The 24,662-nt window shown below is 41.2% G+C and overlaps 1 protein-coding gene across 8 annotated transcripts in view; it reads right to left on the reverse strand.

Moving 5' to 3' along the window:
- Positions 1-24,662, reverse strand: part of NF1 (neurofibromin 1) — a 1,379,374-nt gene that overhangs the window by 403,930 nt on the left and 950,782 nt on the right. For all 8 annotated transcript variants that reach the window (XM_069226659.1, XM_069226655.1, XM_069226657.1 and 5 more), the window contains one exon: positions 24,046-24,239. In XM_069226659.1, the coding sequence (XP_069082760.1) occupies positions 24,046-24,239 (194 nt within the window). The remainder of the gene's footprint in view (positions 1-24,045; positions 24,240-24,662) is intronic.

Consider the following 24,662-nt stretch of genomic DNA (forward strand, 5'->3'; position numbering starts at 1 on the left):
ATGAGTGCTTTTGGTTAGGAAAGGATCCACAGATCCATCACAGAGCCAAAATGCGTTGCTGTTTTGTACTGATTGTTTGCTTTTAGTTGATCCACGGGTTCAAGTGCAAACTTTAAAAAAATGATTTGAAAAGAAAACAAACTAGTGTTTGGAAAAGGGGTTGGCTCTGAAAAGAGCCTTTGTGTTTATCACGTGCAGATGATAATTACACCAACGAAAAGGATGCAGTCTTAAGTTGTTGAGGAACACCCTGTTGCCTCCGTCTGTGAAATGGACTCCATCTTTTCAACAGATTCCGTCTGCATCGAAGATAAGTTGTAGTGGTATATAGAGCCCATGTTGTGATCTCAGAGGACTGTAGAAACCTTTTTATTAACATGTTTTCTGATTTCTCTATCTGTGGACACCATTTGGTTGAACACTGTATTTGGCAGATGTTGAAGAACACCAAGGCAGTATATGGGAAAGTGTCATTAATTCCCCAAAGGTATCCTTCATCAGTATTTCTAGTCCACACCAGTATTTATGCCTAGATCATTGCCACTACAGTGCACAAATCATGAGATCTGAAATTGCTCAGTAGGGAGTGTATGGTTTGTAACCGAGTATTTTTACAAAGTAAAATATAAATGGAAAGCACTGACAGAATATTGTTAAATGCTTGTAAGGGCTTCAGTGTGGAGCCACATATTTGCCGTTGATTTATATGTGGGGGTGTGCTGAGCTATGCGGATGATCCACGGATCTGCCCAAAAAAACTTACCAAATTGGGCTTCTTTAAAGGAAACATAGAAAGGGTTAAAAAATAGTGATCATTTACAAGTGGAATAGCTAAAATAAAAGATGAAAGGAAGCCTGTGATTTGCTATTTACATGAGTATGAGTGAAAGCACAGAGGGAAGGGTAGGCATTATTGGTACCTCTGTACTAGGAATGGAAGAGCACTGCTATATTTCTAAGTTGTGATTTGCATTAAAAAGAGATAACAAATGATAATAAGAGGTGGGGGAACAGCAAAGAGATTTTACATGTATGTGAATTAGAGTGTACTAATAAAAAGTATATAAAAAATACGTATATGCATATAAGCTGAAAAGAAATGTGCAGCTTCTAGACACAACAGTAAAAGGAAATGACAGAAGGGAAGTTAGATGAGAAGATTAAGTAAAAACAGTGACCAGCAAAGGAGAAAGAGGAATTGGTATACAGAAAATATAGCTATTTTGTCAAGCCACTATGAACAGATGTGTTTCAATTTGGAAATGCATGCTTGGTTATAGTATGCAATTTAATAGCGTGTAATTTATACCCACTCAGTCAGGCAGGTATTTACACACACAGTTAAACTCCCACAAAAGCACTTATGTACCCACCACTCATATAGCCAGACAGTGACTGACACTCAGAAGCACACCAATAAAAGCATTCTCACATCCATTTACTCACTTATACATCCACTTACATAGTCAGTCACAGACCCATACTAGCACTGTCACACCCACTCAAACGTCCATACAGCCAATCATAAATGAATAAACACACATATGCCCAGTTACCTACACATACAGTCATACATATACCTAATTACAAACCAAACAGCCACTGACACACCCAAGTCCGGCAGCAACAGAGGCAATTCCACATAGCAGTTATGTATCCACCCTTAACAGAGACAGTTGCGCATGCAGATACCTAAACACTCATCAACACAGCCAGTTACCACCCATAGAGACATTGACATGCCTATTTACACACCCATTGACTCACTAACACAGCCACTCAGATACCCACATAGATACTTACACATCCACACATCCACTGACACACTCACAGATACACTCATTCACATAGGCACTCAACCCCTTACGCACTCAGTAACCCATTTGTACAGGTGCTCCTATACTCATGTATACACCCATTTTGAGACACATACAGAGTGTGCTACACAATGACATAACTACTTATGTAGATACTTATTCACTTATGGTATGTTATCTAATAGTGTGTCATGTGAAGTTAAATGTAGTTGTTTTTCAGATATCTAGTCATCTTGAAAATGAGGATTTACAATGCAGAGAAAGAATGAGAGGAGAAAAAACTGAAGAAAGAGTACTGTGTGCATAAAAGTAAGATAAAAAAAGGATAAGCTGGAGAGAATGTGCTGGGGGATAAAAAGACCTGCTGGTAAGAGAACTAAGGAGTTTCTTAAAACAGTATGTGGAAAAATACAAAATTTGAGAAAACCTGCAAATAAAAAGTAAGGTTTTAAAACAACTCACAAATGAGAAGGATTAAGTCACAGTGAAAGTGAGAAATCTAATTAAAACACAGTTTGACAAGGAGGCAGAAACAATTTAAAGAAATTTGAAATAGAATGGTTATAAGTAGGGTAACTCAGATTGTGGTATGGAACATGAAGCAGTATAAGAGGAAAAGGGAAGCACTAAAGCAAAAACAACATAGTGAGAGTGTAGTTGATAAAGTGTTTATCCTGAAGTGCAAACTATTTCTCTGATACTAAACAGAATGAGCACATTGGATAAAACAGTGTTGTCTATGAAAACATAAGCCAAAAAAGGCTTTTTTAATAAAAGTAATTTTTGCAAAACCTTCAAAAGACAATGGGAGCATAAGTCTAGTACTGAGGCTTTCTTTAATTAACAAAGCTACTTATAAGAGAACATATTAGTGCATCCACTTGAAACAACTGATCAATGTTACAAGGTAAAAGATGGTACTCCCACTGCAAAAGAGGAGATGGTTTCTAGAAATGCAGAGAAGAAAATAGCTGAAGAGGTACAAGGAAGGCATAGACATGCCACTGTGTATAAATGGAACTACAGTAGTATTTGTAGTGTTCACCAAGAATCAATTGATCTATTAAAACATTTTCTACGTCAATTTCCAGACAGATATATGAAGCGGAAAAATTGCAACGTTGCAAGTGTTAGATCTATGCAAAGTCAAGAATTATTCATATTTGAAGGGACACTCACTGGTGTTCATCATTCAAAAAAGTTAAATTTAGTTAGAAGACTTTTCTTTGTAAAAGGTCCTGCATTGTGCTTAGGAGAAATTAACAAAGCACTTTTCTTTAGTACAGTATCAGAGGTCGAAAATGTTTGTGAAGATATTCATTTACGCTTCTTTGGTCCTGAACCGCAGTCTGGACAAAATGAGGAGTTGGTATGTTCAGGTGTAGAGGAACAAAACACAGATATTAGGGCTGATAACTTTAGACGAGAAATAGTAAAGTATAATGCAGTTTCTACAGAGAAACCAAACTATGTTTGTATTTGTTGTTGGCGCACACACTACAAAGGCCAAATTTGAAATGGTGATGTGTGCTTGAAAACTGAATAAGAAAACAGAGAAAAGTGGCTAGAATTTGCAGTGTATCCATTTGTGGAGGAACGTTTTGATTTGTCGACATGCAATATCATGTGTACGTATCGTTAAGACAAATTAGAGGACAACAAAATGCCTGGCAGAGCAATACACAATAAGTTAGAGGTGGCTAAATTCCAGAGGAACTTCGATATATGAATGTTTATTAAGAAATACTCATACATATACAACCTTGTCAAGCAATTGTTCATATGTAACCAAAGACTAGGACACTGCCACTCACTGAGCTTCAAAAAAGGCTTAAAAGGTAGAGTTGTGTAAGGTACAGTTGTGTATTTACCTTTAGATTCTAAACGCAGTATTGAAACTGTGGGCGTAGAAAGAAATCTGGATGAACCGCGTGTTGTTCTAGTGAATGGTGTGCCCACGGAAAACAAAAGAATCTCTTAGGAACTAGTGGATGTAAATAAAGTTAAGAAAGCTACATTGTATCTTAAGGAAAATAATGCGTACCATAAAGATGTAGACATTGTCGCACATGGAAACTGCATAGAGGAAGAAATGTTGCCTTCAAGTGGACAGTTTGAAAAAGTGGATAGAAGTAGAGCTGAAACAATACATAAGCTCTACAACATCCATCCACATCATTCAAAAGAGGTTATGGGAGATGCTATTGAACTTTATCAGATAAAACAAGCTAAAGGAGCTCTGATAAGTGTGTGAGAGACAAGTTTAGAAGCTGAATGTTTTCCTCAACTATTTCCAACAGGAGTAAGTGGATGTTATTATGACCCCCAAAATTGTCCAAATACCTGTAGCTGAGTATAGGTCAACAAGATTATATTTAGAGGACCCTAGATTTGGACAAAGTATTCCATATGTACTTTATCTCTTATTTGAAAGTGATTTCTCTGGACTGTAATATGCTGTCAACCATATGGTTAAGACAGGAGTTCATGTGCAACATAAGGCTGCAAAAGACTTTTGCAAGAATTCATGGAAAAGATGAGTAGCTCAAATATAATTTGATGGCACGCTAACATGGGACCAATGAATAATGGTATCATCGTTACGTTGAGCTCAAGAGTATGTGATGAAATTTAGGTGCACCAACTTGGTTTGTAACACTGAGTTGTGCAGAGTATGCATGGGATGATTTATAAGAGTTTTGGAGAGAAGCAAACTCTAACATTAAAAGGCATTGAAGACTCCAGGAGAACTTTGTACTTTGGATCCTGCAGGTACTTTAAACCACAGTATTCAAGCTCTGTTGTCCTACACCTGCAACAAAAGAAATCCACCTCTTGGAGAAGTTACGGATTTCATTTGGCGAAAAGAGTACAAAGCAAGATGTGCTTCTCATATTCATATGCTGAAATGGGTAAAAGATGCACCTTCATTGGAAACAGATACAGATGAATGCGTATTTTCCTTCATTAAACAGTATATCACATTAGTATTCCAAATCACACTGAGGAAAAAAAGGCTAAAGCAACAAGTACTGTGTTTCCAATCTCATAGATGTGGAAAGTACAGTCAGCAGAAGTACAGAGCAAAAGGAAATTTTTACACTAAATGTTGTTTTGGATTTCTAAGACCTGTTCTTTCAAAAAGAAGCGTCAACAGTTTTTTGTCTGCAGTGGGACACGTACTCGTAAATTACCCAAGAACACCTACAACCTCAGAAGAACAGATGCTTGAAAATATATTAAGGACTACAAACCTGTCATTTTGAAAATGTGGTATACCAATAAGTATATTTAGTTTGTGGCAGACAGCTCTATAGTTGTTGCTTGTTATGTAAATTCATACATAAGAAAATCTGAGAAAGCAGAGATGAAAGATATGTGGGATGAGATTTCTGCTGAAAAGTTCCTAACAAAACAAACTGTTAGGAACTTTTAGGAGTTTTAGTTTCAAGATGCTTATGCGCAGAGAAGTTGGATCCTATGAATGCTGTGATCGGTTCAGTTCTGCTAGTTTATATTATAAGTCAAAATGGTTTGTTTGGGTGAGCCTAGGCCTAGCATCAACTTGAAACAGAGTTTTGAAATCTTTTCCAGAAAGTCAATGTATTGCTGAAACTGATCCAGACAGAACGGGCATTGTAAAAACAAAAACATGTTGGACACTTACTATCCAAAAAGAAGTGTTCATTTTGAAAATGTTTGTTTCTATGAAGTACTCCAGTAATACATATAGAGAAACAATGCAACAGAAAATGTACAGGAAGGTAAATTTGTAGTAGTTGGTTGCAATGGGTGTTTGGTGTGCCATAGCAAAGGCAGTCTAAATAACTATAGAAAACTGAGTTGCCAGACTGGTGGAAAAAGATAATGTTTCTATTTGGGACTTTTGTAGCTGTTTAAACCTTGGCATTGTGAAGCAACATTACTAGGTGAGTTTGACTGCTATTAAGACTCTTTCAATGATGTAAACGATAGCACTGAGTGCTCAGTATTCCTAAACTACCTGAAAATGTTGAATAATGAAACTGAACAAGAAGATCTAATTGCTACTGAGGTAGCTATGGAAAGTTCACAAAGCAGCCAAAGTTCAGGTCCTCAAAGTCAGGACTTACTTCGACAGTCAATAATTGAAAATAAGGCTACTATTTTTTTTTTGTCCTCATTTCGCCACCCATGCTTTGGTTAAGAGGAAAAAGGCAAAAGCCGAGACACTTATGGTATGAATCCAGGTGTGCGGTCCACAGCATTGCTGGGCCGCCCCACCTGTTCAATATTTTGCTCTTTTCCCAGTCAACTGCCATCGACCAATTCTTACTATTTTCTTTGAGACCTGGTCATAACCAAAGCAGCACCCAAAAAGGTGAGGGGAGTTCTAATCATTGGACTTAAATTCCAGGAGGAGGAGACCAAACAAAGAAACCGCAAAGCATGAGTTATATGACTGAGACTACTCCACATATGTAAGCTACTGATAAACATTTTGCCAATCCACCCAAAAATGATCTCTTCTAGTAAAAGGACCGCATTGTTCCAATTTACACAATCGATTCACTGAAGCTTGCCAATCTTTAACAAGGGGGGGGCAATGGATCCACCCATTTACGACATATTTCACGTCTAGCCAAAAGCATTAATACAAACAACAAGTGCTCCTGTTGTACTGATAATTTCTGGTGGTCTATGCCCGGGTCACAAACCCCAAACACCACCATAAGAAGGTTTATTCTTAAATTTACATCAAAAATTACATTCAGAGTATTTCCTAAATCTTTCCAATACTTAGTCAACATTGAACATTGCCAAAACATGTGAACATCATCTGCGTTGTCTTCCCCAGACCGCGGACAGTTTTTCTTGAATTTCCCAATAGCTGTTAATCTAGCAGGTGTCCAATAAACCCTATGTAGTGTAAACAAATGGTTTTTCTTCAACCCCGCAGATTTAATAGTAAACCATAATTCTGAAAAAGACTTCTGCCACAAAGCTGTAACTTCTAGGGTTGGAAAGATCCTTCCCCATTTCGACAAAGGGAGGGAGGGGGCGTCGTCTACTGATTCCAACAGGGCATGATACCAAAAGGCTACTTCTTTTTTAATATTTATCTGGTTTAATTTCCCTTCCCATGAGCTCCTCCCTAGTTCTCCTGCTCGTCGAGAATTAACCCAACTGGATAACTGAAGATACTTGAATTTAGAAGTTGTCCCTCTAGTACACTCCTGAAATGCAGACCAAGTTAACAAATCAGAACCTTCTATAATCTGACCCCATCTTACCATCCCGCTAGTTCAAGGGAATTGATAGTTTATCGATAAGACATTCAGGAGTACCGGGAGAGTCCCAGATAGGAGCGGAACTACAATAGTAAGGAATCCCTAGCACTTTCCGAAGATGGATCCAAACATTACAAGCCTGTCTAGGAAGCTTCAAACGCACCTTCTTGAAGTATTTTGGGTGACCAAATTTATATAAAAAATAATCTGCTCCTTCCTCAAGATGTGCCGTCAGAGCTCTCCAGACCAATGAATACTCTGACTTCTTATTCAATAACATTCTGGTATTTTTTAGTTGAAAGGCCAGATAATATCTAAAAATCAGGGGATGCAATACCGCTGCTCTTTCTTTCTACTCATCTTTTTCCGAGAAATCCTCGCTCCCTTGGAAGCCCAAACAAACGAGGATAGATCTCCCTGTAGTTTTTTAAACCAGCTCCCCTTAAACTCTAGCGGGATTGTGTTAAATGAAAAAGTAAACTTTGGAAGAATACACATCTTCAAAATATTAGATCTTCCGATTATAGAAAGTGGAAGAGCAGCCCACGCTATTAACAGTTTTTTTGTTTCTCTATAGGTTATGTAAAAATTTAACTTAGCTACCTCATTTAGATCATTTGTAAACCGAATTTCCAGATATTTGATCTCTTGTTTAACTAGGGGAGAAACATAGGGCAAATTCCAACACATAAATTCAGTTTTTTCTGTATTTATACTATAACCTGAAAATCTACCAAATTGCTCCATCAATGTCTTGACAATAGGTAAAGTAGTCGTCACATAACAGGTATATAGCATAAGGTCATCTGCGAACAACGCTACTTTCTTTTCCCAATCCCCAATCCGAAACGGGGGAATGTCCTTACAAACCCGTAATAAAATTGCCAAAGGTTCAATATATAGATTAAAAAGCAAGGGAGATAAAGGACACCCCTGTCGCGTACCCCGAAAAATCCTAAATTCCTGTGATAACTGACCATTAACCAAGATTCTCGCCGAGGGGCATTTATACAATTCCCTAACAGTCCTGATAAAAGGAGTTCCCAATCCCACTTTTTCCAACACGACCCCCAAGAAGGACCAGTTAACACGATCAAAAGCTTTCGCTGCATCAAAAGTCAAAATCGCTAATGGAGCCTTTTTTTGTTCTGCTAGATCTACTGCAGCAAATAATTCGTGAGTTAACTCGTAGAGTTGTCTACCCTTCATAAATCCCTTTTGATCCAAGTGAATCAAATTACCCATAACTTTCCCCAGTCTCCTAGATAAGATCCCTGTATACAGTTTGTAATCTGAATTCAACAAGGAAATCGGTCTGTATGATGAACAAGACATTGAATCCTTACCAGGTTTTAATAATAAACAAATTATAGCTTCTCCCCAGGAATTAGGTATCTGTGCCCCTTCTACCAGCATGGAGTTGAATAATTCCAATAAAATCGGAATAAGTTCCTCCCCCAGTACCTTGTATAACTCGTTAGGTAAGTTATCTGGGCCAACTGCTTTCCCTTTCTTCAAAGCTTTTATGGCATCAGCAAGCTCAGCCCCACTTATCTCCGAGTTCAATACCAGCTTTGCTGATTCATCCAAATCTGGAAGATGCACTTTCTCCAAAAATATTCTAATCGACTCCTCTGAGTTTACCAAACTTTCTGAGTACATTTCTTGAAAAAAGGATACAAATGCCCCCTCAATCTCATCTTGCTCCACACAAATCTGGTTCGTAAGATCTGATTTAACCGATAAAATATGCCTTTTAGAGACATCTGACTTAACCTTCCAAGCTAACAGTTTACTACAACCTTCTCCATATTCAAAATGTGCATATTGGCTACTTTCCCATTTTAACCTATTACGCTTCTCCAAAAAAGAATCTAGGTCAACCCGAACCTTATCCTCTTCGTGCTTTGTGAGTTAAAACTTGAAAAGTATTTAAAGATGATTCCATGCCCTCCAACTGCTTTCTTTCTTCGCGACGCTTGTATATTGTCAGGCTCACAAGCCTCCCTCTGATATAAGCCTTGTAAGCGTCCCAGACATACCCTAAATTTGCTGTTCCTCGATTATAATAGAAAAATTCTCTTGTGTCTTTCTTTAACACTTCTACAGTCGAATCATTTAAGAGTAAAGAGCGATTGATTGTACTCCTAATACCCTTACTTACGACCCTAATATCCAAATGTAGTTTTAGAGCTGAGTGGTCCGAAAGGTGTGCTGGATTGTGAGCTAAATCTATTCTGGATCTATGTCCATATTTTTTATTGTTGAATGTGTATCTATCTCCTTCACCCCCTTTCCAGTGCCATATGTCTATCAATCCTAGATCCCGCATGGCATTCTTCACCTGAACCCTTGTTTTGGGTGAATTAACTGTCCTCCGGGGGTTGATTTATCAAGAACGGGATCTAACAATATATTAAAATCCCCACCTAGTACTACTGGGTACCTAGCTAACAGTAAAATGTTAAATAGTTCTTGGAATGGCGTCGGGTCATCTAAATTTGGACCGTAGTAACCTGCAACTGTTACCCAGTAGCCACTTACACACACTTATACCACTACCCATCTACCCTTGGAGTCTGCTTGGAACTCTCCTATCTTGAACCTTATAGACTTTTTAAACAAAACTGCCACACCTTTAATCGCGCTAGATTGGAAAGAACATACACTAAATGAGACCCAATTCAGTCGTTTAAGGCAACTCTCCCACTCCTCTCGTTGAAGATGAGTTTCCTGCAGTATAATAATATCCTCCTCAGCCAATCTTAAATATTCAAAAATCTTCCTCCTCCTATGTAGCACCCTTAGGCCATTAACATTCCAAGAAAGAAATTTTAATCGTAAATTACCATATTTAGTCATACCCAGAAGGAGAGAAAAAAAAGGCTTGCATATAAAACCTCCCCCTTCCTATCTAAGCAAGTTATAAGGACTTTCCTATTTTTATCATTTTCTAAACACCTAACCCACACCCAACCCCTACACCCAGTGCCACCCTCACCCTCCACCAACACCGACACACACCCAAAACACCCCCCCAAGGGAACCCTCCCTATTTCTCCTAGGATAACCATCCTGTTATCCCTTGTTTGAACTCTCCGTCGGGCGGGAATTTCCCAGATCTCACTAAGACGCCTTAATCTGTTCTAGGAAAGCGCTAACCTCTCCCGGATCTCTCATATTATACATTTTGTTTTTCCACATAATACGTAAAGCAGCCGGAAATCTCAATTGAACCGTAGCCCCAAGAGAGCGGAGCTCCCACATAAAATTTCCCAGTTCCCACTGCCTGTCCAATGTTACTTTAGAGACATCTGATCTTATACGGAAGGACCAGTCTCCCTTCGAGAAGGCTCCAACCTTAAGGGCTTCAGACAGGATTCTCTCTTTAGTTGTATATGTACTGAAATTTATCAAAATCCTCCTCGGGTTTTTCCTTCCGGGGTTCTTCTTGAACGGATCCCGATGAACTCTTTGGATATCTTCCTCTAAATTAAGCATTGCTATATTTGGATTAGCCTCCTTGATTAGGGCGATCACGTAGGTTTTGATATCCTCCCCTTCCAATCCCTCAGGAACTCCCAAAAGCCTTATGTTGTTTCTCCTCATGTTATTTTCCAATGATTCAAGCTTATCCTGCAACATCTGTTCTCCGCGTTTTAACTGAGAAATATCCTTAGATTGTACTAACAACCTCTCCTCCTGAACCTCCACCACAGCCTCCATTTTACCCAACCGGTCCGATAACAAGTTAATTTTGCTTTCCAAAACTTCACAGGCTTCCCGGATTCTGGCTTGATTATTTTCTGAGATCTCGAATTTCTCCCTAATCTCTTTAGTAAGGGAAATTAACAAAGCCTGTAAATCTGTACTATGAGTCACTGAACCACCAGGGTGGATACCCTCTGTTTCCGTTTCCGACAAGGTTACTGAACCGGAAGAACCCACCCTCTGTCCTTCTAACTCCTTAACTGCTTGATCTGACATATTTTTATCCAAACTCGTGGCTTGTTTTAATGCTCTCAAATTGCCTAAAATGGGTTGAGCATTTGCCATAACCTGCGGGGGAAGGTTGTGTTCCGGAAATACCTTGTGATCAACGACTCACCCTTTCCCAGAGGTTCCCTTCGGACTTCCTCTAGGGGGAGTTGGGGCAGTTCCAATTGTGACGCTGTATGTTCAATCCCCCTTAATAAACCATCACCACAAGTCTCTAGTCCTGTACTTGCAATAGCTGCTACTACAGTCTCTGGTAGCTGGGGATTGATACTCGCCCTCCGGGGGCCAGGTTTACCTCTCTTCACACCCACCAAGTCATTTACCTCTGCCCGGACACCCCTGGGGCGACGCTTGACTGGCGACATACACCGTGAAACTCCAACGTTGTTCCGTTCTCCTCTTGTCAAACTTCCATTTATATTCCTCTTAGTTGAAAACCCCGGAGTCTCTGGCAAGCCTCCACGAAGAGAACAGCGAGAGGTGTAGGATATCCCGCGTCGCACACCCCTCACCGCCTCTGCCCAGATATTGGAAACCGATATTTGCTTCCAGCCCACCACCTCCCCTCCTTTCGCTGGAGCACATAACTCCCTTCTTCTTTCTGCCGTTTTTTCTTAGTGACCCAACCTGGGCCGGGAAGACAGTACACAAAAAAAAAAAACTGCCACAACTATTTTTTTAAATCCTTGTACGTGCCAATATATTCCAAAAAGAACCTTTTTAAGTACTCTAAGAGTACATATGCACACTTAGAAGCCCGGGACAATGCCGCAATCCAAATCAACAGACCTCTTGCATGCCTTTAGGAGAAACGAGGACGCAGAGTTTGAGAGGGATAACATATGCCTGTATCCTATAGTTGGTGTTTACTAAGTTGCTCCAAATATAAACCCCCACCTCTCAAAAAGGGGGAATAAACGGTTGAATATCACTCTCCGCTCTCTCATTAACCCTATGATAAGGTCCTTAGGACAGACATAGTTAATAGAAAAAAAAAAAATACATCGAGTTATTTGCTCTCAATGTAATAGATATAATATGAGCAAAAAACGAAGTTTAAGTATCTTGAGTCAGCCCCAGTTAAAAAAAAAAAAGAAAAAAGGAAGAAACAAAAGGAGAAAAAAAAAACTACTCCCCCGTGCACAGCTCACACAGCTTACACCGCGGGAGCAGAAACAAACCTTCCCCGTGAGGAAAAGCCACTCCGTTCCAAGCCGCACGACGAGGGAAAAAGGACACCTACAATTCTAGTCCTGCTCCGCGTTGTTTTCCATGAATGGAGCACTTGGCCAAAATCTGTCCCCGTGTCTCCTTATTTCCAAAAATGTGCCGCCGCAAAGAAGCAGCAGCAGACAAGCAGATTCACGAGCGTCGGCCTGAGAGCTCAGCGCTCCAGGCACAACGCAATGCGGCGTTACGCTTTCCGACGTCTCCGTCCGACGAAGAGCTCTCGGCTCAGTCTGCTAGCTGGCCGCCATGTTCCCCCCGAAAATAAGGCTACTATTGCAATGAGCGAGGTAGGCACTGCAATGGAGCAAGCAAGACAGGAAACAATTGATTTGGCAGGATTAGCTGGACAACTAAATGAAGAGCAAATGGAACCATATATGGAAGTGAAAGCTACAGTTGAGCCTGGATTGCTTTATTACGAGAATGAGTTTGCATCCTCAACATTTAAGCATATACTGCTGGATGTCAGCAGTCAAGCTGGTACTGGTAAAAGTTTTTATAATATTATTTCTTACTGTTTTTCTACAGAAGACTACAGACTGTAACTTATCATATATGCTTACAGCACCTACTAGATTAGCTGCACACAATATCAAAGGCATTACTTTACATCAACTTTTGATGCTGCGTGTGGAACATGACAACAAAGTGGAATATCAAACGTTATCCGGTGAAGCTTGTCATGAAGTATCAACAGTGTTAAAAAAGTAAAAACATTTAATCATTGATGAGCTGAGCATGTCTCAAACGTAATGCTTGCCTTTGAACGAGTGAATGAAAGAGGTTCTGCGGATTATGATGTCCTATTAGGAGGGAATATTTTATTGCTTTATTTAGATCTATTGCAATTTGCACCTGTGAAGGGTCAGCCTGTGTTCAAAACACTGCTCCATGACGAAACTGAGAATTATTTGGGAAGCATTGGAAATATGAATATTTGGTCAAATTTTGAATACAAAGAATTAATTAGGAATATGCGACAATCATCTGACATTCAATATGGAAATATTTTGAAAGAGCTTAGAGAAGGTGTTCTTTCAAAAGAGGGAAGGCGTGTTCTAGAAAGTCATCTTCTTCAAAAACTATATCCAACAACGAAGACAGCAGCAGAACTAATGTTCAATTTTAAACCAGAAGGTAAACATATTGTGTGACTAATGCCTACAGTGGAAAAGTGTATATCTTTCAACACTGAATTGCTGGAATTGGAGAATGAAGACACTTTGCAACCAAAGGCAATAGATGGAACACCAGGGTGTCACAGTATTGCTTAATAAAAAGTTAAAAGCAAAACTGGATTCATTAAAAAAATCTGTTTCAGAACTGCAGGAGTGGAGAAATGTTTAAGTCTAAGCAAAATCTGTAGGGTGACTTTGCGTTGAAATTTAAATGTTGAAGATGGTTTGGTTAACGGTGCAATAGGCAAATAGGCAATAGGCAAAGCTGTTGCTTTTATTAATTTTCTAATAGGAATGAAGTGGAATATCTTGTGACTAAATATGATCAGATTGCAAACACAAATAGTTTCCATTTATAAATCACAAGGTTTAAGTTTAGATTCAGCATTTATTAATAATGGTAGTCCAGTGTTTAAGGAAGGTATTGCATATGCATCTTTGTCTCGGAGTTAGGACATTGCCTGGTTTGTATCTAGTTGCATTTGATGACAGCAGAATAAACACAGACTCAAGTTGTGTTAAAGAATACAACCGACTAGGGAGTCTTTATGTTCCTCATTTATGACAGTATCCAGTTTATAAGAAACTCTCCATGTGTCCAAAGCAGAAAGTTTCAAAGCAGAGTACTGATGGTGTTGCAATCAAGGAAACAAAGGAGAAGAAGGAAGGTGTTAAACAAAAAATTAAATTGGTGGAGATATTGTTAGTTATCAAGTGTCAAACCTCTCTAGTGTGAACTGCTATGCTCATGTTGTAAATGTTTTGTTTGCATTACCTCATGTTGCAGATGCAATTCAAGAGAAGCAACAGAAGGCAATGTGTTCTGCACTGTAGTTTGTTGAACCGTCTGCGTACTGAGAGACCATACATTCATTCTGCAGCAGTAATTTAAAACACTGTAGATATATGTACTAGATTTGCACAGTTTATTCAAACACAAAAGAGGATTCACAGGCATGTCTAATGGTATTTTAGATGCATTATCAGGATTTAGGACATCATGTAGCCCACCAATGGTGATGTCTTTATAAAGTTTTGCCTACGCTGGTGAACCTTATATATCTAGTACTAGTTTTAATGATGAAGTTCTAATTACCATGCAAGTTTCTTTGGTTTAGTAGGGCAAGTACAGATACAATGATAATTTAAAAACATTGTAGAGAATGCAAAGCACACTGTTGCTTATTTGAAGTGACATTCTATGCAGTTATGTTTTTTTTATACAGTCTATTTGATTCCTCCCCCCACCACTGTTTAAGGAGCATTCTTTATACAGTACATCATTTGTGTTGTACAAGTCAAAAATCTGAGAACAGGGATTAGGGAAAAAGGAAAATTAAATGCTTATTTAGATTATCACAGAGCATTAAAGCATGGGAAATGCGTAGTGATGTATTGCTATTATAAAGTTAGGCATTGCTAACTTTTCGTAGTTCAGTTTAACATTTTGTAAATAATAATTCATATTTGTTTTTGTTTTTTTTATTATAGATGAATGGCACCATCAATTTGAGTAATGTGGTTTACAACTGAGTTCTTTCAGTGTTCTTGTATTAGTTTACACTGTGACGGTGCTCTAGACTACAATTACAAAAACACACAACCCACTTACACAGACACTCACTTACAGTCCCATACAGCAACTCATATACCCATTCACACACCTATAAACTCACTTCTCGCATACCCACACAGTCATTCAAAGACCCACTTGCACACCCATACACTTGCACAGCTACTCACACACCCACACACTCACTTACAAACACACCCATAGAAGAACTCTGACAACTCAGCAGCCTCCCATTCACTTATCCATGGAGCCACAGTCATATCCACTCACAGACCGATAGACACTCACACATCCACTGACACCCATACATACAGATCCACTTACACACCGACATAGACAGTTAGATCCCCACTAACAGAGTCACTCGCACAGGTACTGATACCGACACACCTGTACAGTCACAAATCCATACGCCTACTCAGATAGATGTATACACCCCTACAGATACTCACACACCAGCTCACACAACCATACAGCCACTGTAACACCTACAGATACTCACACACCCATTTCAACACCCACACAGACATTTACATCCCCACTAACACATCCATACAGTCACTCACACAGCAGACACACCCGCGCAGCCTCTCAGACACCAACTCACACATCCATACAGCTACTCTCACAATCACTCACAGATCCACACACTCGGTCACACGCGCAGTGACACAAACCACTTACACACCCTCACAGGAATTTGCATCCACCACTAGCACACCCATACTATCACTCACATAGGTACTACACAGACACTTACACACCAATTCACACATCCGCACCCCTATAGACTCATACATCCACACTCACACATATTCACACAGCCATTTACAAACCCACTCAGAGACCAATACAGCTACTCACATATCCAGAGAGCCACTTACCCAAGCACTGATACACCCATACAGCCACTGACGCAACCACTGAGACACCCATACAGTCACTTACACATTAATTTCCATTTTAGTATTCTAGATGACATTGCAATACATTTGTTAGTGTCTTCTTTGATACTTAATAGGTTAATGTCCCTTGGTGAATAGTAAAGTAGTCAGGTGTACTACTTTAAATGTATGTATGCAGGGTATAAAACATGTATAGATAGAAAAACTCACAAACACTTAAACACACAATTGCATAAAAATATAAAACAAAGTTAGCTCTTTCTTTGACCAGATGAAGTGGTTCTAAAAATAACTTTAATTGTATTTTTTTTTTTTTTTTAAGAAAAAAATAAAAGATTTCTTAGGGAACAAAAATAACAAGGGTAGTAAAAGTAGTAAAAGGGGTAAGGCGAGGCAGTTTGGAGTAAGCAACTGCCTTCAATCTTTTCAAACAATGGAACGTGGAACGGTGAGGACAAAAAAAATATTAACAGGTATGGTGGTTAACAGCATCTGTTTAGTCAGCCACAAAAGACATATTGAATCCCACAGGCATATAAAATTTTCTGGAATGAGACACCATCTCCGAATGTTTTTGTGAAAATCAAGGGACAGTGATCATTTAGTCTGGTCTTAATGGTTGCCTAGATAGTACAGCTGCTGATGAGGCTCCACCTACTGCCTTTTCTCTCATCATCTTGTCATAAGTGCGCAAGTGGACTGTCTTCAAATATTTCCACATGGACGAAGTACCATGGGAATACTTTTGCCCTGTTCCACGTGCTCATTTTTTGTGGCAGATACAGCATTCCACATTTTTAGCCACACCTTTTTTTTCTCCTGGTGGTATGGAAAAATGCTTCCATACCTCGGACTCCTTCTTGGGAGGTGGCATATGTTCTTCATCATCATCATGTTGTTCTAAGTAGCTTCTCTCTTGTGAAGATTTATTTGTTGTTAAACTATGTTGTTTTGAAGAAATGCAAAACCCAACGCTGCTCCCGGTTTCAGTGTTCTCTAAAGAAATCTGAAAGCCAAATGATTGATTTAGGTGTAGTTTGCAACGTGCATGGATGGGGACTTTCTATAGCCAAACAGAAGTTTAATTTTGGGTGTGTTCTAGAGCACTGCCGCAGATCTGCAGTCCCTTGGCAATGGATTTGCGGATTTGCTGAACCCGTAAAACAAATGAGTATGTTATAAAACACATGTAGGCTCTAAATATTAGTATGGCTACGGTTACTCTGATGTCAATTGTAGGAAGTTGGCTCTATATATACTATCTCAAAGTGAGAGATGGTGTGCACAGAGTCCAAGGGTTCCCCTTTGAGGTTGATAGTGGCAAAATTAGATAATACTAATGCTCTATTTTATGGTAGTGTGGGCGAACAGTAGGCTTATCAGAGGGTAGTGTTAAGCATTTGTTGTACACACACAGGCAATGAATGAGGAACACACACTCAAAGACTTGACTCCAGGCCAATAGTTTTTATATAGAAAAATATATATTTTCTTAATTCATTTCACAACCACAATATGCAAGATTTGAGGTAAGTACATAAAATGCAAGGTACTTCACACAGGTAAGTATAGAACATTGATTTAAAACAGTAGTACACACAGTTTTGGTTAAAATGGCAATACACTATTATAAAAGTGGACACTGCAAAAATAAACAGTTCCTGGGGAGGTAAGTTTGATTAGTGTTCTCAGGTAAGTAAAGCACTTACACAGTCAGTCTCCTGGGCATAGGCAGCCCACGGTTAGGGGTTCAAGGCTATCCTAAAGCCACAGCACCAGCAACACAAGACCGTTCAGGTGCAGAGGTCAAAGGAGGGCCCAAAACACATAGGCGCCAATGAACAGGGGTGCTCCAGTCCTAGTCTGCTTACAGGTCCTAGGGGAGCAGACCAGGGGGGTTTTGTAGAGCACTGGGGGGTGGGGGGAGACACACAAGCCCACAAAATGCATCCTCAGCGGCACAGGGACGGCTGGGTGCAGTAGGCAAAGTAGACGTCTGGTTTGCTATAGAAAGCAAAGAAGGGACCCGGGGGTCACTTAGGTGATGCAGGCAGGGCACAGGGGGGCTTCTTGGGCCAGCCACCGACTGAGCTAGGAAGAGGGCCGCCTGCTGGTCACTCCTGCACTGGTAGGTGGTTCCTCTCGGTCCTAGGGGCTGCGGGTGCCGTACTTGGTCCAGGCGTCGGGTCCCTTTGTTACCAGACAGTCGCGGTCAAGGGAAGCCTCTGGATCCTCTCTGCAGGCGTCGCTGTGGGGGTACAGGGAGGTCTACTCAGGGTGTCCATGTTGTTGGATTCGCCTGGGAGTTCTCTCTGCAGTGTTGGTTCGCCTGAACTCGAGCCGGGGGCATCGGGTGCAGAGTGTGAAGACTCACGCTTCTGGACGGAAGTAAGAGTCCCTTTAAAGTTGTTAAAAAGTTGCAAAGTTGTTGCAGTTTCTGAACAGTGCCACTGTTCTCAGACGTTTCTTGGTCCTTTAGGTGCTGGCCAGTCCTCTGAGTCCTCAGAGGTCGCTGGTCCCATCGGATGTGTCGCTGTGCAGGTTCTTTGAGTCTGGAGACTGGGGCCAAGTCAGTTGGTGTCTCCGTTGTCTCTGAGGGGCTTTCAGGTCAGCAGTCCTTCTTTCTTCAGGTTGCAGGAATCTGATTTCATGGGTTCAGGGTCGCCCATAAATACTAAATTTAGGGGTGTGTTTAGGTCTGGGGGGCAGTAGCCAATGGCTCCTGTCCTTGAGGGTGGCTACACCCTCCTTGTGCCTCCTCCCTGAGGGGAGTGGGCCATATCCCTATTCCTATTGGGAGAATCCTCCAAACTCAAGATGGAGTATTTTAAAAGAAGGGGTCACCTCATCTCAGGGCACCTTAGGGGCTGTCCTGGCTGGTAGGTGACTCCTCCTTGTTTTCCTCATTATCTCCTCCGGCCTTGCTGCCAAAAGTGGGGGCAGTGGCCAGAGAGGTTGGCAGCTCCACTAGCTGGGATGCCCTGGGGTGTTGTAACAAAAAGCATGAGTCTTTGAGACTCACGGCCAGGTGTTACAGTTCATGCAGAGGGAGGTGAGAAGCACCTCCACCCAGGACAGGCTTTGTTTCTGATCACAGAGTGCACAAAGGCACTCATCCCATGAGGCCAGAAACTCGTCTGGTTGTGGCAGGCTGGCAGAAACTGGTCAGCCTAGCACTAGGAGTCGGACTGGTATTCATCTCCAAGATGCCCTCAGGGTGCATTTTACAATAAATCCCACACTGGCATCAATGTGCATTTATTTTGCTGAGAGGTTTGATACCAAACGTCCCAGATTTCAGTGTAGCCATTATGGAACTGTGGAGTTCGTAATTGACAGACTCCCAGACCACATACTCTTTATGGCTACCCTGCACTTACAAAGTCTAAGGTTTGTCTTAGACACTGTAGGAGCATATTGCTCATGCAACTATGCCCTCACCTGTGGTATAGTGCACCCTGCCTTAGGGCTGTAAAGCCTGTTAGAGGGGTGACGTACCTATGCCACAGGCAATGGGATGTGGGCATGGCACCCTGAGGCATTTCCTTACATCAATGTTAAAATTTGAGGGGCCTGTATATGATATTTATACGCTTTGACAAATTCACAGATCCACCTTGATTTCATCACAGTAACTAGTAACCACGGACTCCAGTGGGTCCCCCTGTAGAATTTGCGGCGTATCCATAAAATGATTTTTAAAAAGGGAAAAACTTGATCCATAACATTTATAGGAATACTACCTAAGTTACCTTACCTTCATTTGTTAATTGTTTGCTTTAAAATGTCTAATATGAATAAGTATATGAATAGAATGTATTTATAAACTTGTAAAAATGTATACTGCTAAGCTGAATTTATGGCTCAAGTTGTAGTAGTTGTAGTATGATTTAGATTACAAAAACTGGTGAAATTTAATTACAAACACCAAGTTACAGGGACGTTTTAGTTAGGAGAGAGAATTAAAAAAAAAAAAAAAAACGTAGCAATTCACTGACAAAAAACCAAAGGTGATAGGGAATTTATAGTTAGAAAACAGAATTTAAAAAAAAAAACACTGAAAAACCCAAAGATTACAGGGATGTTTTATTTAGGCCAGACTGTGTACAAACAAAACCACAGAAATTCAGCAGTTATAGTTACCTGAGCTAACTATAAATTACACCTCCCGTAATGCACTGCTTATGACCTCACGTATTACATAACTCATGGTCAGTGTAGGAAGCTGGCTCTTTTTATAGTGGGCCAAAATGAGGCACACTGTGCAAAGAGTCCAAGCAATCGTTAGAGGTATCACAGAGGCACAAATGACATCCCAAATGCTCTCTTTTGTGGTAGTGTGGTCGAGCAGTTAGACATATCAGAGGGTAGTAATAAGCATGTAAGGCACACACTCATACAGTAAGTGATACACACACTCAATAAGAAACCCAACACCAACTTATAAAAATGACACATACTTTTATATAAATTTAGATACCAAGAACACTGGAATGAGTAAGTACTTTGAGATATCAATTTTTAGATTTTGCAAACGTGCGTTTTTTAGCTGTGGTAATGATATTCTATGAAGGTAGAATAATCACAGCATACAGCTATAGTATAGCAACTTACAGGACCAATCTCCTGGACTTAGTGCAAGTATGGGGCAAGGTCCAAGACCACACCAACAGGTCACTTTGTGCGGTGCTAGGGCGGCCCGGTGCAGTTCAGCATCGTGTGGCCAATGTAAATTAATGGGGATTGGTCCAGTCACAAAGCTACAGCAGGGGTGGATCCAGAGTCCACTCCGGATGAACCACTGAGGAAGTTCAATTCGTGTGATGCTGTGTGACTAAGGGATACCAGTGGCTCTGTTCTCCTCAGTCCAGGGCGTCTGGATTCAGAGGTTGTTTGGACCGTAAAGTTTACCATCACCAGTGGTGGTCGCAGTGGAGGAGGCCTACAGAAATAGGCTACAGACGTGGACTGGGGGACAAGTCTGGCCGAACCAACAAAAGGCCTCCAGTCTCACTAGGCTGGGGGACATAGGGACACCAGTAGTGGTCTTCTCCTCGGTCCCGGGCATCTGGGTGCAGAGGTGCAGTGGACCGTCAGGTCTCCATCACCAGAGGCGGTCAGGTGAAGTGAGGTCTGCAAAACCAGGCAGCAGACGTTGTCAGGAAGTCCACAGAGGGCAAGCTTCAGGTGAGCTTAGTCTCTGAAGGGGCTGGGAACCACACTGACACCGTTGGCCCACTTCAGCTCGGGTGAGGCAGCTCGGGTGCCGGCATCGGGTTTTGGCAGTTTCGGTCCTCACAGTTTATTCTTTGGTTGTCTGCAGATGCAAGAAAGCAGCTCCCCTGCTCCAAGTGAGTACTTATTGGCGATTTGCAAAGCACTGGCAGCTCTCCCAGTTTGTCTGAGGCTGCAGAGGCAGGACAAGTCAGTTGCTCCTCGAGCATCTGGTACAGCAGGCAGGCTAGCAGGGTTGGCGTGAAATCAGTCGTGCTCCTCGGTTCTCAGGATCAGCAGGCTTCTTGTACACTCCTTTCTTTGTGTCCAGCAAAGATCTGGAGTCCTGGTATCGGGGGGTCACCTAAATACTCAATTTAAGGGGCTTTAAGGAGAGTGAAGCGTAGTAGCCAATGGGCTACTTACTCTAGGGGTCACTACACCCCTAGAGGACCACTTCCTGTGGAGAATGGGCATCACTCTGTCCAGAGATCCTAAATTCCGCCACACACAAAATAGGCTGTGTCCACTTCAGGCTGGTCACCCTAGGAGTGTTTCCATCCTGAAAATGCAACATACCTCCTGCATAGCTAACTTTCCCGCCTGTCCAGAGGTGCCAGGTGGGCCTGGGACAAGGGAGTTGGCATTCCTAGACGCACCTCTGTGAAATCAGCTTTGGTCTCATTACATTGGCTGCCGGTAGAATGGCGGATTAAATTTAAAGCCTTGTGTTGTATCCATAGGTCTCTTCACAATAGAGGCCCCCTGTTACTAAAAACCCTTACCTCCTTTTACAACCCTCCCAGATATCTTAGCTCGGCCTCAACAGCTCCGGACACCCTACCCAGAGTTAAAAAATCTAGATGGGGTGGTGCCACTATGGCATATCTGGGAGCCAAGCTGTGGAATTCCCTCCCCCTCAGACTTCGATTTATAAGCCAGGAATACAGCTTTCGTAAGTCACTCAAAACTTGCCTGTTTTAGAATGGACTGTCCTCCATGCTCAGTCTAGGTTCGGCCAGTTAGCGCTCGGAAGCCTTAGGGTAGCTATGCGCTTTACAAATTCTATAACATAACATAACATCCTTCTCTGAGGAGAGCCAGTTCTGCGTACCAAAGGCATTGGGCTCCTTTCAAGCTTCTTGCCTTGGAAATCAGATTTGCAGGTCATTTTGTTAGGAGGGGTATGTGAGGGGGGTGGAAACACCTCTCTCAGAGCATGCTTTGTTTCTGACCTCCAGAGAGCAAAAGCGCTCAACTCTTGGGGGGTCAGATTCTCATCTGTTGGCTACAGACTTGTAGAGAGTTTCTGACATCGAAAAATATATACTGAACTAGTGTGTGTGTGTGTGTGTATATATATATATATACATACATATATATATATATATATATATATATATATATACATACATACATACATACACACGCTAGGATCAAACCATCCAGCAGGACTGAGAGGGTGAAATGCCTTTGCCTTTCCTGCCGGACCTGGCTGTTAATACAGTAATCCTTTGTGAACATATGCACTGATGCCCACTTTGTCGCCTAGCAAATATCAACAGGGACTTTGTGTGCCATCACAGTCATAGGAGACTTAGCCCTGGTAGAGTGGGCTATCAGTTCTTCTGGCTAATTTTTGGCCAGTTCGTATCAGATTTTAATGCAGAGAAATATCCACCTCGACAAAGTCCACTTCTGTATAACCATACCTTTCTTCACCCGAGAAACCCCAGAAAAATCTGATTGCTCACCAGATCCAGAACAATGGGGCACAACTCTAGCAGACTGATGTGGAGATATCACCCTGCTGGAGATAAGAGTACCCAGAGCTTCACCACTTCCATATGGCCTCCTAGCCCAGCAGAAATGCATATGTCAACACCAAAAGCTCTGGGTGGGGAAAGAAGAGGGGTCTGCAGCTGGCCCAGTTGCATTCAAGCAGCTACCACTGAATGTTAGCCAAGGTCTGGCTAACATCATTGAGATTACCTTGATGCTGGGTTCACTGGAACTTCAAGCTCAAAGGCAGAGCCCCATATGTCGCACCTAGCATCGCTGAGTAGGAGGGTGCAAGAGGCCAAGAAGCCTCAGAACTGCCAGGATCAACATCAAACATCAGGATCATAGCCCATTACGGTAGAGAGAAAGCCCAGAACTCCAGCATGTCCAGTTTTGCTCCAGCATGTCCAGTTTTGCTCCAATGAATGGCAACCTCCGCAAAGGAGTCAGGTGGGACTTTGGCTTGTTTACAGTGAACTCCAATGAAGTTAAGAGGGTTGTGGGAGCATTGCTTAGAGAAACGTTTCCAGATCCAGACTGAGTACTGGGGAGTATACTACAGTGTGGCATACACAGTTACAAGTAACTATCAGAATGCAGCAGTATAACATGCATCACACAAAAATTAATTTGTTTCACTTTTTTCTGTGAAATATGGCTTTAATCATGATGAAAGCACTCAAACCACTCTGCAGAGTGTTACCAGTGTCAGGACTAGAAGGATTATGGGGCATGTATTACTAAATTATGTGGCAAGTTCTCTGGCACTATGTACATCCATTTAAACACGAAACAGCATTCTTTGTTACATCTGCAAATTATGTGGCAAATACAGTAACTCCATAAACATGTCATAGAAAAAATATTTTCAAAAACATAATGCATAACATATGAAACATGGTCCAATAGTGCCATTTTGGGGTTCCGGTGATATTTAGAAACCACGGGGGGCTCATTCCCCTTCTGGTTTACGTTGTCACCACAACCCCTCACTGGCAATATTGGACCACATTACATGCTTACCAGTTATGCATTCGCTACATGTATATTAAAAAATACCATTATACATTAGAGTACCTGTCCAAGGCTTCCCCAAATCTTCGCTTGAATGGATGGATACATCTGTTTCTCATTTATTGTCATAGTGATTAGCTTGTCAAGGATAGCACTAACTCGATGGCGTTTGGCTTCATCAGTGAGTTTACAGAAACGTACAAGATTCAACAACCAGGGTGTCATGTACTCGAGACAGAGGTGTTTCAGTTCAATACCTGCAATATACAAACCCTGTTAGTACTGTAAAGGGGTCTGGCACCTCAATGTAACAAAGTCAGTATCAGGAGTATTTTAGCAGTGTATTTTCACACAATTTGACAGTGCCACCTTGCCCATCAGCCAAGTAATGGTTATGGCAGGGCCCTCAGTATGAATCTAGTACTAGGGGGCTCTCTACCAGTGTAACGGCCACCTATAGGGAACTTCAGGCCAAATTTAGCATATATTTAAAAGAAGCAAAAAATCTAACATTCGCTAAAGCCTTTTCATTTATTTATTGTTAAAAAAAACAGATAATTACGTAGCACAGATTGACATTATAATGTGCAAGAAGCAGAAAAACACTGAGACAAAATAAAACTGTATTTCAATATGCACTCTGACCATGCTATCTAGTAGCATTTTCCACTTGGGTTGAA

The sequence above is a fragment of the Pleurodeles waltl genome, chromosome 3_2 (assembly GCF_031143425.1).
Source record: "Pleurodeles waltl isolate 20211129_DDA chromosome 3_2, aPleWal1.hap1.20221129, whole genome shotgun sequence".
Lineage (NCBI taxonomy): Eukaryota > Metazoa > Chordata > Amphibia > Caudata > Salamandridae > Pleurodeles > Pleurodeles waltl.